General features: G+C 37.1%; 1 protein-coding gene across 11 annotated transcripts in view; it reads left to right on the top strand.

The window, feature by feature from the left end:
* DMXL2 (Dmx like 2) overlaps positions 1 to 13848 on the top strand; it is a 175950-nt gene that overhangs the window by 127277 nt on the left and 34825 nt on the right. For all 11 annotated transcript variants that reach the window (XM_054531479.2, XM_054531478.2, XM_054531476.2 and 8 more), the window contains 5 exons: positions 1332 to 1442; positions 4707 to 4876; positions 7825 to 7922; positions 8369 to 8534; positions 10166 to 10430. In XM_054531479.2, the coding sequence (XP_054387454.1) occupies positions 1332 to 1442; positions 4707 to 4876; positions 7825 to 7922; positions 8369 to 8534; positions 10166 to 10430 (810 nt within the window). The remainder of the gene's footprint in view (positions 1 to 1331; positions 1443 to 4706; positions 4877 to 7824; positions 7923 to 8368; positions 8535 to 10165; positions 10431 to 13848) is intronic.

Raw genomic sequence — 13848 nt, 5'->3', positions numbered from 1 at the left:
TTCTTCCAGATTCATGCATGGCTCATTCCTTTACTTCCTCAAATTGCTGCTGGCATGTCATCTTATTGGAGAGTTCTTTCCTGGCCATGCTGTATGAAATAGAACTCTCTTACTCCAGCATTCCCTATCTCTCAGTCCTGCTTTATTTCCCTTCATAGCATTAATTTCCACATATTATTTGTTTATTGTTTGTCTCTGCCTCCTAAAATATGATCCCCAAGAGAGTAGGGACTTTGCCTTATTCACTGCTGAATTCCCAGTACCTGAAGAGTCCCTCACATGTATGTAATAGATGCTTGATTTGTTGAATGAATAAACGGACAAATGAGCATGGTGGCTCACACCTGTAATGGCAGCACTTTGGGAGGTTAAGGTAGGAGGATTGCTTGAGGCCAGGACTTTTAGACCATCTTGGGCAACATAGTGAGATCTCATGTCTATAAATAAATAGATAGATGTTAGGTTGATGCAAAAGTAATGGCAAAACTGCAAATACTTTTGCACCAACCTAATAGCTATCTATCTAGCTAAATAAATAGATGGATGGATTGATATAGGTAATGGGAAGCAGAGCTGGGGCTTGATCTTTGGCAATTTAAAAGTTTTTGTTTTTTTTTTTCTGGAAAATATTATTTGATTCTATAATCATTGAGTGCTTCCGAAGTGTCAGTTATTGGGCTAGGTGCTGTCAGTATTTTTGCTTTGCTTTTATCCAGCAGTGGCTATAGTTTTGGTTACACTTGCCATACCTTCATACTTCGGCTAAGTGGAATTAATTTGTATAAATAAATTTGTAGAATCAAGGTGAAGGTTCAACCTAACCATGTAACACTAACTAGCCTGGGGATTCAAATTTTAAATCTTTGATAGTACCATATTTCAGTTAATTTAACCAAGGTAGAAAATATTACCTGTTCAAATATATAACAAATGACTTCACATCAGTTATGTAATTTCCATTACATCTCATCGGAATTCATGTAGAAAATATTATTAAATGTTGTACCTAACTTACTATAGTTAATATATTTTTTATTGGATTTCAAGATATCTTTCATTTATTATGAGTCAATATAAATGCACTTGTTATCTATTCTAATAGTTAATTGTATTTCTCCAAATCATTTTTCTTTTAAGAGTTTAGTAGTCATATTTTTTTTTGTAAAGATAATTTTTTGTAAAGACGTTAAAGTGTTCAGGAAGGAATACACTAAAAAATCTTATGTATTTTATATAAATTATGACTAAGTTTAATGTTTGTTTTATAGCTTATCAGTTTGTGGCCTCTTGCATTCTTTTTTCCTTAAACATATTTCCTGTTTAAATTACAGGAAGAGATACATTAGATGAGTGTGGTTTGAGATACTTGTTAGCTATGCGCCTACACACATGCCTTTTGACATCGCTGCCTCCTTTATACCGAGTGCAGCTACTTCATCAAGGTAATTCAGTCACTGTTTGAAGCTTTGCACAACTTTTATTTAATATTGGAGCGATGGGGTGTATCATGTTTGTGTGTAAACATTAGGTAAGTCATTACGTGCACACCTATCACTGGCCTTAAGATCTTTCTGTCACATAGTACCCACTTACCATTTTTCTATGTATCCTTCAGCTCTATTCTGTGACTTTTGCTCATCTAACTAAGTTTTTTAGAATTTATTTACTAGAGTAGTAGCTTAGGAGGTAAATGTGGTATGCCTGAGGTTGTAACCCAAAGTGGCTGTCTGCAGAGTAGCCCTGAATATCTTGATGTCTTTTCTTTGAAAAATTATGTAAACTTTGCTCTGCGATGTGTTTTTATATTGACTGTAATGTAAGCATTATGTTCTAGTTATTTGCCAGCAAATAAAAGTTGATGATTCAGGAAGATCTGCCATATTGATAACAGTGGATTTGCGTACTTCAAGCATAATGCCACACCTGATTTGAGACATAAGGATTTATATCAGCCTTCTTATTACAGATTAAAAAATTGAAACTATAGAATTAAAAGTGACCTGTCCAGGATACAGGACTATTTATTAGAAGAGTTGGGAGTTCGAATCTCAGTCCAGAGCTCATTTCAGTGGACTATATTTCTTTTGAAACCAACATCTTGGAAACAGTCCCATAATATATGTCTTAGTATTATAGAACCTAGAATACTAGGCTTGATAGACTTTTATTCTTACCCATGGCACTTACCCTTTAACCTATGAATGTTCTTTGAAAACATAACTATAAATAGCTATCTGAGATTCTGTGTCTAAACTATATTTCATCTGCCCAGTCCTTTGTTTTTGAAATAGATTTTGCTGAGGTTTTTTTTTCTATTTGAATTATCACTCTAATGAATAACCTTGTACCTTGGCATGTAAATATTTGCATTCCTGATTATTTCCTCATGCTAGTTTTCTAGCAGTGGAATTACTGAATCAAAAGGCATGAAAATTCTTCAGTCTTGATAAGTATCACCAAAATGCCCTTCAGAAATACTGTGCTCATTTACATTCCCAGAAGTTTGTATACACGTACTATGTACCCACAAAAATTGAAAACAAAAAATTATAAAAAATATAAAATAAAAAAGAAGTTTGGTGGTGCCAAATCTCAACCCATTGCCCACATTTGATATTAACATTTTAAGCTATCTATGCCATTTGGATAGATTTTTAAAATGGTATCTCCACGTTCTCTTAAATTTTAGTTTTGGGTGATAGTCAAGTGGTATTGAATCAATTAATGACAATTTTGTGCATTTCCTAGGGCAGTCTAAAACACTTCAAATTTCTAAAGCTTTGTCAAATTCCATTTTCCCTTTGACTGCAGTTAAAACATTGGTGATGAGAAGTGACTGGTGTTGTAGGTGTTGGTCCTGGGAGCAGTTTTCAGGGAAAAGTTAAGTAGCCAGTACGTAGATAGAAAAGCTGAGAAGAGCAGAGGTAAACTGCAGAGAATAGCCTGCCATTGGTAGGTAAATAAAAAGAAGTGCCTATTGGTGCCCCTGTTCTTTTTCTTCCTTAATAACTTTCTTCACCTCTGCAGGTTTTCAAATACATTCACTGCTCTTAATCTTGCTTTCTGAACCTAATTCTTCTGACATGTCTGTGTGTATTTTTGTTTCTTCTTATACCAAAATTTTAATTAATTTAAGGATATAGAATGTAATATGCTATGTATTGTCATTTTATATCAGCAAAATTATGCATTTTGTGTTGCTATATATTAGTTTCTAAAGCAGAATATCAATTATTTGATAAATAATTCTCTCACAGCAGATAGAAATTTAAATAGTGAAAAAATTAGTCTGCCTTTCAGGTTATAAAAAACTAAATTTATTTTATTAATTTTTTCTGGTGTTTTCCCCTAAATTTATAGTGGCAGCCAAGACATGTTGCATTAATTTTGTAGTATGATTACAAACACAGTTGTTATATGACTGTTGGCAATGGGAAATTTAAAAGAGTTAAGATTGTTATTCAAAATAATAATAGTTTTTATTTTATACTTTCTAAGGAAATTATAGTGAAGCAGTAATTATTAGAAAAGCTTTAAACTATGTACAAAATCTATATAGTAGTTGAAAATGAAAAAAATTATGTGTAACAATGTTGATACTTAATAGCATTGAGAGGCCTGTGTTGTAATGTGACTTTCATTGACCTCAGACATTTCTTTGTTTCTAAAATGAGTTCATACAGATGGCTACTTGGACTAGTTTGGCTTCTTTCCAAGGCTTCCCAGAGTTCTTCCCAGCATTCCCATTATTGATTGCCATTCTGTGTGGTTCACGTTCATTATGTTTTGTTTTTACCTGCTGTAAGTCGAATATCAGTAAGAGTGTTATCAGTAATTGAACTGTTGATAAATCCATTAGTACTTAAAAGTCTAATAGCCTCAGTAAAGATTTTGTTGCCTCTACAAACAGCCTAGATCCCTGTCAGTCTTCTCCCAGGTGAAAAAAAAAAAACAAAAAAAAAAACCCAAAACAAAAAACAATGTTCACCAAAAAGCATCAGTATTAGGCAGCTTTAAACTTTTAACTGAAGACACTAAAAGCAGAGGAATGTACGTCATGATTGTAACTTACCCTTATTATTTTCTGGAACTCTTACGAAGTTCAGAGCTTGCTTTGAAGTGATATTTAGCTCCATGGCTAGAGAGAAGAATGGGGTAGTGGCACTAGAATCGACATCCAGGCCTGTGAGCCAAGTGCTTTTGACTTGAATGAAGCTTTCACCACACTTTCCTTCCCCTGGTCTCTTGTGGGGGACAACACACCTTGTGTCCTCTTGGGCGGGCCGGATTCACAGGTCCTGGTGACAGAGAAACCTGGAATCAGGCCTGGGCCCTGCACTCTTAGTTATGTGAGCTTGGGCAGCTCTTATGACCTCTTGATAAATTTGGTGTGCCGTACATGTGAATGGCCTGATATTCAAATATTATTCTTTCTAATGATTAAGTTTTAGTGTCCCTATTTTTGTAGGGGAAATGAAAACAAATGTTTGGGGAAAAAGAGATTTGGATTTTATGTATCACATTATTGATCTTCTATTCAGAAATTTTTATAGTATAAAGTCCTTAATGATGACAGACTGCCTTTCATTCTTTCTTTCTGCTTCAAAATTCTTTCCAAAATGAATGCTTATGTGACTGCATGAAAAATTGTTTTTCTTCTTATTTGATACAGTTATGCAGGTTATTATTTTATATTTCCAATTTAGGTGTCTCTACATGCCATTTTGCCTGGGCTTTTCATTCTGAGGCTGAAGAAGAACTGATTAATATGATTCCAGCAATTCAGAGAGGGGACCCCCAGTGGTCTGAATTAAGAGCTATGGGCATAGGGTGGTGGGTGAGGAACATTAACACGCTTCGAAGGTGCATTGAAAAGGTAACTTTTATTTAGTGGATTTTGAGTTATATTAAAAAAACCTTTTCCTAAAGAAAAGATACTGTCTCCCAGAAAACCTGTAGTGGGAAATTTGTTTGTCTATCTTGAGGTCTTGAGAATTTTTTTTTTTTTTTTTTTTTGGGAGATGGAATTTCGCTCTTGTCACCTAGGCTGGAGTGCAATGGTGTGATCTTGGCTCACTGTAACCTCTGCCTCCTGGGTTCAGGCGATTTTCCTGCCTCAGCCTCCTGAGTAACTGGGACTACAGGCGTGCGCCACCACAGCCAGCTAATTTTTGTATTTTTAGTAGAGACAGGGTTTCACCATGTTGGCCAGGATGGTCTCGAATCCCTGACCTCAGGCGATCCGCCCTCCTCGGCCTTCCAAATGGCTGGGATTACAGGCATGAGCCACCATGCCTGGTGAGACTTTTTTAAATAAAGTTTTTTGGAGATTACAAAAACTTGACCTTTATAAAACGTCCGTGCAGTATGATATTATGTCTTTCTATATAGGCTGAATTTATAATATATCCTTGGAATAATAATATTTTCTGTTATTAGTTGAGGTGTGCCCTGGTTTAAGAAAATGGAAAAATCTAACTTTAGAAAGTAAACTTGAGTTCTTGTTTGTTATTTACAATACATTAAAAAACTCTTTTTATACAAAGGACTCTCTGCATCACTAGTTGAATAAGTAGCAAACGTTCTTTGCACACTTGAAATCTCATTGGATAAAAACAGTTTTGATTTGTATGTACTTGAAGAACATATCTGTGGCAGCAAGTGAAAGGGCTATAAAAGTTTTTAAGGCAGGTTTTTGGAGTCAGTTTTCTGGTAGATTCCTTTTAGGAAAAAAAATTCAGTTCAGCTCTCTACCAGGTTTGGTGCCAGTTGCTTTTCATAAATAATTCCATGTTATGTTCTAATCAACCCCATGTCATCGTCTCCATTTTACACATGATGGAACTAAGATTCAGAGAGGATGGGTAACAAGCCCAAACTCCAGTCATTTATAAATGTTAGATTTAGCCTGTGCCTTTTCTACTTTAGCAGGATTAGGAAAGTGGAATTCTCATTCATATTTTCCTTTTAGTCCTTTGGAATTCCCTGGAGTACAATCAGTGGTACTATATTTGTGAAGTATGAATTTGTTTCTCCGAAGGATGCAAAGACCTTTTCCTGATTTATTCCTTAATAGTAGTTCCCCAAAGAAGATTCACCTGGTAAACTTACGTAAAATGCATATTCTGCATCCCATAACCAGAGATTTTAATTTGGTAGTGGTAGGGCTGAGGTTTCTTCATCTTAATCAGCATCGCATTATTCTGGTGTGCATGGTTCTCAGATCACAGTTTTAAATGTGAGTATAAAAGTACTATTTTACTGTTACATGTAAGGCTGCCAACAAAATATCAGTATTTCTTTTCTCAAAATAAGCACAGATACAAGAAGGAATTCATTCCTGCACCAACTAAAAAATGTGATTTCTGATGTACAGGAAAAGTTAATTGTTAAAGGATATAAATGATACAGTTTCTACATTAAATTTTTTATATTCCAAAGCACTGGATAAAAGAGGACATATTTTATCTGAAATGTTTCAGACGTATCCCACAAAGATTTTACTTCTTGTTAACATGTGTCTTGTCATTATAATTATCTGTGATAATATACACATGATTTATTTCCACAAGTAATTTATTTCTTACAATTAAATCAAAGGGATATGTACATTTTCTGCCTCGAAATGTATATTATAAATCAGCTGAATACAAATAAAATTCCTCTAAAAATGATCTAACATATTGAAGCACTAAGTTAAATGATAGGGGGCAGACAACACAATTAAAAGGGGGAAGGGAAGAGAGTATTGAGAGTAAAGCATTTTCTTTTTCTTTTTTTTTTCCTTTCTTTCTTTCTTTTTTTTTTTTTTTTTTTGAGACGGAGTCTTGCACTGTCGCCCAGGCTGGAGTGCAATGGCGTGATTTCGGCTCACTGCAACCTCCTCCTCCTGGGTTGAAGCAATTCTCCCAACCAGACTCCCAAGTAGCTGGGACTACAGGTGTGCGCCACCATGCCTGGCTAATTTTTGTATTATTAGTAGAGACGGGGTTTCACCACGCTGGCCAGACTGCCTTCGAGCTCCTGACCTCAAGTGATCTACCTATCTTGGCCTCCCAAAATGCTGGGATTACAGGCATGAACCACTGCATCCGGCCCGAGAGTAAAGCATTTTCATGATGTAATTTTAGGTGTCTTTTCCCTTTCTCCCATACCTTAGTATTATAGCTTCCTGCTTTGCCATCAATGTGAGCTAATTAATAAAACATCCACTGTTTTTTGTCATTATGCCTTTCAACTTAATGATTTGCAGAGGCTATATCTCAGCATCTTGGAAAAATAAGGTATGGCCTATATGCTCTTATGTTTAAGATAATGTGATTACATATAATATAACATGTTGAATTTTCAAGAAAAAGCTCACATCTATTGAATATTCTGCCTTCTTTATTGCTTTCTATGTTAGTTTCAGTTCTACGTGGTTTCTATTCCCTTTTCTAACCCTTACTGTGTGACTGTAGGCAATTCACTTAACCTTTCTGTCTCAGTCACTTCATCTATAAAGTGGGAATAATGATAGTACCTCATGGTTTGTAGTGATGCAATAAGATAACAAAAGGTGCATAGACTCGTGCCCAGTACATGGTAAATAGTCAGTAAGTGCTGGCTGTAATTAGGATTTTTACCATAATTACTGGCTTGCAAATGATTATCTCTAGAGCATGTGTTAATATTATAACCTACTGGAGATTGTGAAACAGAACCAACTTTTTCTATCTCCACAGTTTCTATCAGCCATGGAAGTAGCAGGGGAACATTATTGTTGATTAATAGATTGTAATTCTTTTGTCAAATTGTGAATTTAGTATTTTATTTATCACTTAGGTTGCCAAAGCTTCTTTTCAAAGGAACAATGATGCCTTAGATGCTGCACTATTCTACCTTTCAATGAAGAAGAAAGCAGTAGTGTGGGGTCTGTTTAGGTAAGTTGCCTTGACACTTAACGTGATTCAACAGAATGAAGATTGTGCTGTAAGAAACCTAATGCTTTTGAAAATAATTAGGTGTATGAGCTTCATCAAATCCACTTCTATGCAACTTGGTTCCTTTAGCTGAAAAAAATGGGTAAAATATCTTTTCAGCCTAATCTAAAGGATGGGATGTTTTAAAAGTTGATAAAAGCACTTTGCAAAGTAAAAAATGCTCTTGTTTCCTATTTATGTATACACAAGGCACTATTGCCTTGTGTATACATAAGGCAGTGAAGAGATGCTTAGAAGAAGTGAAGAGATGCTTGATAACAAATGCCTGTCCTTGAAGTTATTGTTCTTTTAGATTTCTGTTTGAGGTTTTTATTTTATATTATTACACATTCTGTAGAACATTTTAAATTTGGTTTAACCACTTTATGTTTATGCTCGGTTCCCAGGTCACAGCATGATGAAAAAATGACAACATTTTTCAGCCACAACTTTAATGAAGATAGATGGCGAAAAGCTGCTTTGAAAAATGCTTTTTGCTTACTTGGAAAACAACGCTTTGAACAATCGGCTGCTTTTTTCTTGCTAGCTGGTTCATTGAAAGATGCCATAGAGGTATAAATAAGAAAACGCACCATATAATACTTGTAAAAGATTGAAAACCTAAGAAGGTTGTAGAGGAGATTGTAACTTTTGGTCATATGTTTGTTAGGACATAGAATAACTACAGAGGTTGCTGTACTTAAAATAGTGACACTGTGGTAAAGGAAAATATGAATAAATTCAAGGTAGAAACAAATGAAAAATTTCAGGCTGGGCATGGTGGCTCACACCTGTAATCCCAGCTCTTTGGGAGGGCAGGGAGGGTAGATCACCTGAGGTCAGGAGTTCAAGACCAGCCTGGCCAACATGGCAAAACTCTATCTCTACTAAAAATACAAAAATTAGCCAGGTGTGGTGGCACGTGCCTATAGTCCCAGCTACTCGGGAGGCTGAGGCAAGAGAACCACTTGAACCCGAGAGGCGGAGGTTGCAGTGAGGTGAGATCGCGCCACTACACTCCAGCCTGGGCAACAGAGTGAGACTCCATCTCAAAAAGAAAAAAAGAAAAATTTCATATATGGCACATTGCATTTCAAGACTATGTGTAAAATGTATGAAAAAAATGCTGAAAAATAGTTTATGAGTGTCTTCTTCCAGACCATCTTGTGATTCTGAACTATTTAAAGTACGTAGGTCACAACCTCCTTATTCTGTGCAGAAAGGCAGATACATTAAGCTGTTTTTTTTAAATAAAATTCATAAATAAGGAACAAACTCCAGTTTGTACTGTTTTATAATAGTTTATAATATTAGAATATATAATATAATATATAATATAATTAGAAAATGATGTGAGGAGGTAAAACTTCCCACTTTTTGATATGTAATCCTAGCAGCTGATTATGAGAGTAATTACAAATGTTTCTGTTTACTTCTGATATCTTCCTCTTAGATTACTATCATGAACAATATGAACAGGTAAAGGACAAATACAATTGGAAATAATACATGATAGAAAAATAGGAAATATTCAATTAAGTGAAAGTACTTTAGTATTTTAAATTTAGAATTAGTTGGGGTTTTTTTTTTACAATTATCCCAGGCATATAAGTTTCTTTTTTTAAATAACAAATGCTTAAGATTTTAAAATTGGAAGTTTAGCTTAAAAGATATTCAAGCAAAGAGAAGTGTTGACTGAGAGATGCTCATATTGCCTAAATGACCTCAAATGCTCAGAACTGGTAGTTGCATTAGAATACAGGCTCCCAGAGACTATGAATAGAACATATGGCTGTATTTCATAAGTTATTTACTATTTAAATATGAGGCAGATAGTAATAATTATGATTATGCAGAAATATATTTGGAAATTAAGAGGAAGTGGTATATAAATTCTAGTGTCATATATAGTATTTAATTTTAAAATGAATGTTATTTAAGTTGATCTTAAGTCTGAGATGATATTAATATACTTTGTTTCATGCTTATTTTATAAATGATCTGTCTAGTTTGGAAGCTACTAAGTTCCAACCTGTTACTCTTTTTGCTATTTAATCTCCTATCGATCATTTAACTACCCTTCACTATCCCTTCGCCCACCATTAGGATATAAATGGTAGATAATTTCAGGGTATTGATGGGATATTTCATCTCTCTAAATAATTATCATTAAGTAAGATAAGTATTAATATTTAAATTTGCAGGTATGTCTTGAAAAAATGGAAGATATTCAGCTAGCCATGGTTATTGCCCGTTTATATGAATCTGAATTTGAGACTTCATCCACTTATATATCTATCCTAAATCAGAAGATTTTGGGTTGCCAAAAGGATGGCTCAGGATTCAGTTGCAAAAGATTACATCCTGATCCTTTCCTGCGTAGTCTTGCCTATTGGGTAATGAAAGATTACACCCGAGCCTTGGACACATTACTGGAACAAACACCAAAGGAGGATGATGAACATCAAGGTAGGACATTTTGTGAATTTCTTTTTTTTCTTTTTTAAAGGAAGAGACACTTTCTGAACTAATGTTCACTTAGATTAAGAAAAATCATTACCAGATTTGCTTTTCAACTTTGAGAATTTATTATTAAAATTTCTTGTGTGGCTAAAGGATTAGATAGGATTACCATCCTATTCTAATTACGTATATATTTAACAAGCATACAAAATGTTTGCCACATTCTGTAGCTCTTTTTACATAATCATATAGCCATTTTTTTAAATGGAAATTTTGGCTGTTACATGTATTGGTTTGTCACATGGGCTTGGAAAAACTTTATGCCTCTGTGGTAAATTTTCTTTTTTCCTTGTTATCCTAAATAATTTAGATATTACAAGCACTTAAAGGATATTTATCAGCATTGTTTTCAATAATTTAAAAGGAATGGAACATTTTAAGTTTTTGTCAATATAATAGTTAAATACATTTTAATATATCCACATATAGAAACAGTGTGTCATTAAAAATTGAGGTAGATACATGTGTTAATATGTGCTGTATTTTTAAGTGAAAAAAGTAAGATGCACAGCAGTGTGGTTCTTGTTGCATTTGGCATATGTATGTTGTGCAAACATGCACCTGAATGTGCACACATGTTATGTCTGCCTCCTCCATTTCCTTTGGTTGTTTCCTGAAACAAATCATAAGAAATGAAATACTGGTCATTGATCACTGGCTACCTTTTGGGAATAAAAATGAGGAGATCCTTGTCTTTGACTTTTGACAACTTGATCATGTGCCTTGGAGAGGATCTTTTTAGGTTGAATCTATCTGGGATTATTTGAACACCCTGGACCTAGATGCCTATCTCTTTCCCAAGACTTGGGAATTTTGGGCTGTTACTTTATTAAATATATTTTCCTCACCTTTTCCCTTTTGTTCTTCTTCTGGAATGCCCATAATATGAATATTTGTTTACTTAATAGGGTCCCATAAATCCTGTGGGCTTTCTTCATTCTTTTTTTCTGTTCCTTCTTCCTTCTTCCTTTTTTTTTTTTTTTTTTTTTTTTGGTTTGCCTGAGTTATTTCAAAAGACCTGTTTTCAAGTTCAGAAATTCTTTCTTCTGCTTGGTCTAGTCTGTTGTTGAAGCTCTTGATTATATTTTTTATTTCATTCAATGAGTTTTTTAGCTCTAGTATTTCTGTTTGGTTCTTTTGTATGATATCTATCTCTTTGGTGAATTTGAAATTCACATCATGAATTCTTTTCCTGATTTCATTTAGTTGTGTATCTGTATTCTTTTGTATCTGAATGAGTTTCCTTAAGACTATGATTTCCTTAAGAATTATTTTTCTGGCATTTCATATGTTTCCTTATGATGGGTCTGTTACTGGAGAATTAGTATTTTCCTTTCCATTCTTTTCCTTTGGTGTCATATTTCCTTGCTTTCTCATGGTTGGTGTGTTTCTACATTGATTTCTATGCATCTGGCAGAAAAAGTTGCCTCTTCTAATTTTATGGAGTAGGTTTCATAGGGAAAGACTTGTTACTATGAATAGGTACTGAGGTGTTGGTTTGGTGGAGTGCATTGGTTAGATGGATACAGTGGTGTCGTCTCCATGTAGCTTCTTCACCTGTAATCCACATTAGTGGCATTTGCAATCCTCTCAGTTGCCTAGGCTGAAAGAGTTGGCGGTGATGGTCATGTAGCTTTGCCAGGGTGGGCTCGCTGGGCAGTTTTTCAGGTTGGGGTGCATATGTGCCAGCTTAGGGTCTGGTTGGCTGGGATTGGGGCTACAGGTCTGTTACTCTGGCCAGGAGTGTGGGTACATGGTCACTTGGCCAGCCTGGAGGTGTGCCTGCCAGAAGCAGACCGCAGGGCTCATATGTGGGCTCACGACTACTCAGCTGGCCTGGGGTTTTGTCTGCTAGGGGTGGGGACAAGGCTATTTCTCAGGCCCATGACATGATTGCATGGCTGCTCAGCTGGCCTGGGGGTGTTTCTGCAGGGTGTTGCCCGTGGGTTATTTGTATACCTGTGATGCAGGTGCAGGGCTGCTCAGCTGGTCTGGGACTGTGTTAGCTGGGGTGGCAGTGAGGCTGCTCCTCAGGCCTGAGGTGTGGGCGTAAGGCTGCTCAGCTGGCCTGGGGGCGTTTCTGTTAGGGGCTCATGGGGCTGTTTCTCAGGTCTGAGACTGGTGCAAGGCTGTTCAGCTGGCTAAGGGGTGTGCACACTGGGGGCAGCCTGCAGGGCTGTTTGACCAGGCTGGGATGTGTCCACCAGGAATAGCCCACAGGGCCGTGGAAGTGGGCTCTTGGCTGCTTGGCTGGCCTGGTGGTGTGCTGCCAGGGGCAGCCCGAAGGACTATTTCTCAGGCTTTGATTGCAGGCGCAGGGCCTTTGGCAGGCCAGAACTCTGAGTGCAGGGAGCAGGGGCGCTGCAGGCTGTTTCTGAGGTCCTGAGTGTGGGCATGTAGCTGCTTTGCTGGCCTGGGGGCATATCAGCTGCTCATAGGCTTGGGAACCTGTCCCATTTGGGGGAGGGTATGTATGTAGTGGTTTGGCTGGCTCAAGGGCAGGTTCACCCTGAGCAAGACTGCCAGATTGTTTCTCTGACCAAAAGCGTGATGGTAGGGGTTGATTTCCCTGCCATGCAGGACCAAAGTCATAGCCAGTCATGGTCCTAGGCTCTGCATAGCTGGGATTGTAGCATTCAGCTACCCGTATGGGCTTGGAATGAAGACAGGGCCCCAGTGTTGGAGAGGTACAGTGATTCCTGGCCCCCAGAGCAGTGTGCATGCCAGAGGTAACTGGTCTCAAGATAGTGCTTGTGCTGCAGCAGCTTGGCTCACTGGCGGTAGGTGGAGGGCACACACCTTATGCTCCTAATCTGGGTCAGTGCTGTTGCGTGAACTTCTGACATCTCTCCAAACTGGACACAGGGCTTGCAAGTACTGTGGGATTCTTCTGTTGTAAGGACTGTAGATGTTTGTGGTGGCCATGAGGGCTGGTGGGGATCTTCTGTTTACCTTTTCCCCTCTGCAATGAGAAGTTCTTCCTGACTGTGGGCAGATCCAGCCTGGGTGGGGAAGATAGGGCTGCAGAAGCCGGGTACCTGCACACTGCTCTCCTAGACTTGCAGTCACCACAGGTGCATCTCCACTCCCCTGCTGCACTCTAGTGCTCTCCCTTTGACACTCCAGTCAAATCTTAGCTTATTCATTGCCTTGGTCCTTTCTTTCGGAGGATGAATGCCAGGTGTGTCTAGCAGCCATCTTGCTGACATCATTCTCTTGGTTTATTTTTATGGATGCTCAGATTGTTCTTTCACAAATGGGAACTTCTTCAGGTTTCTGAATTCTTCTGGCATTATTTCTTGATAGTTTTCTTGCTTTCTGGTACTACGGAATGTTTAAGGGTCATCTTGTACATTTCCTGCCC

The sequence above is a fragment of the Pongo abelii genome, chromosome 16 (assembly GCF_028885655.2).
Source record: "Pongo abelii isolate AG06213 chromosome 16, NHGRI_mPonAbe1-v2.0_pri, whole genome shotgun sequence".
NCBI classification, from domain to species: Eukaryota; Metazoa; Chordata; class Mammalia; order Primates; family Hominidae; genus Pongo; species Pongo abelii.
Note: the sequence above shows the minus strand (reverse complement) of the source record. Positions and strands in the feature narration are given on the sequence as shown.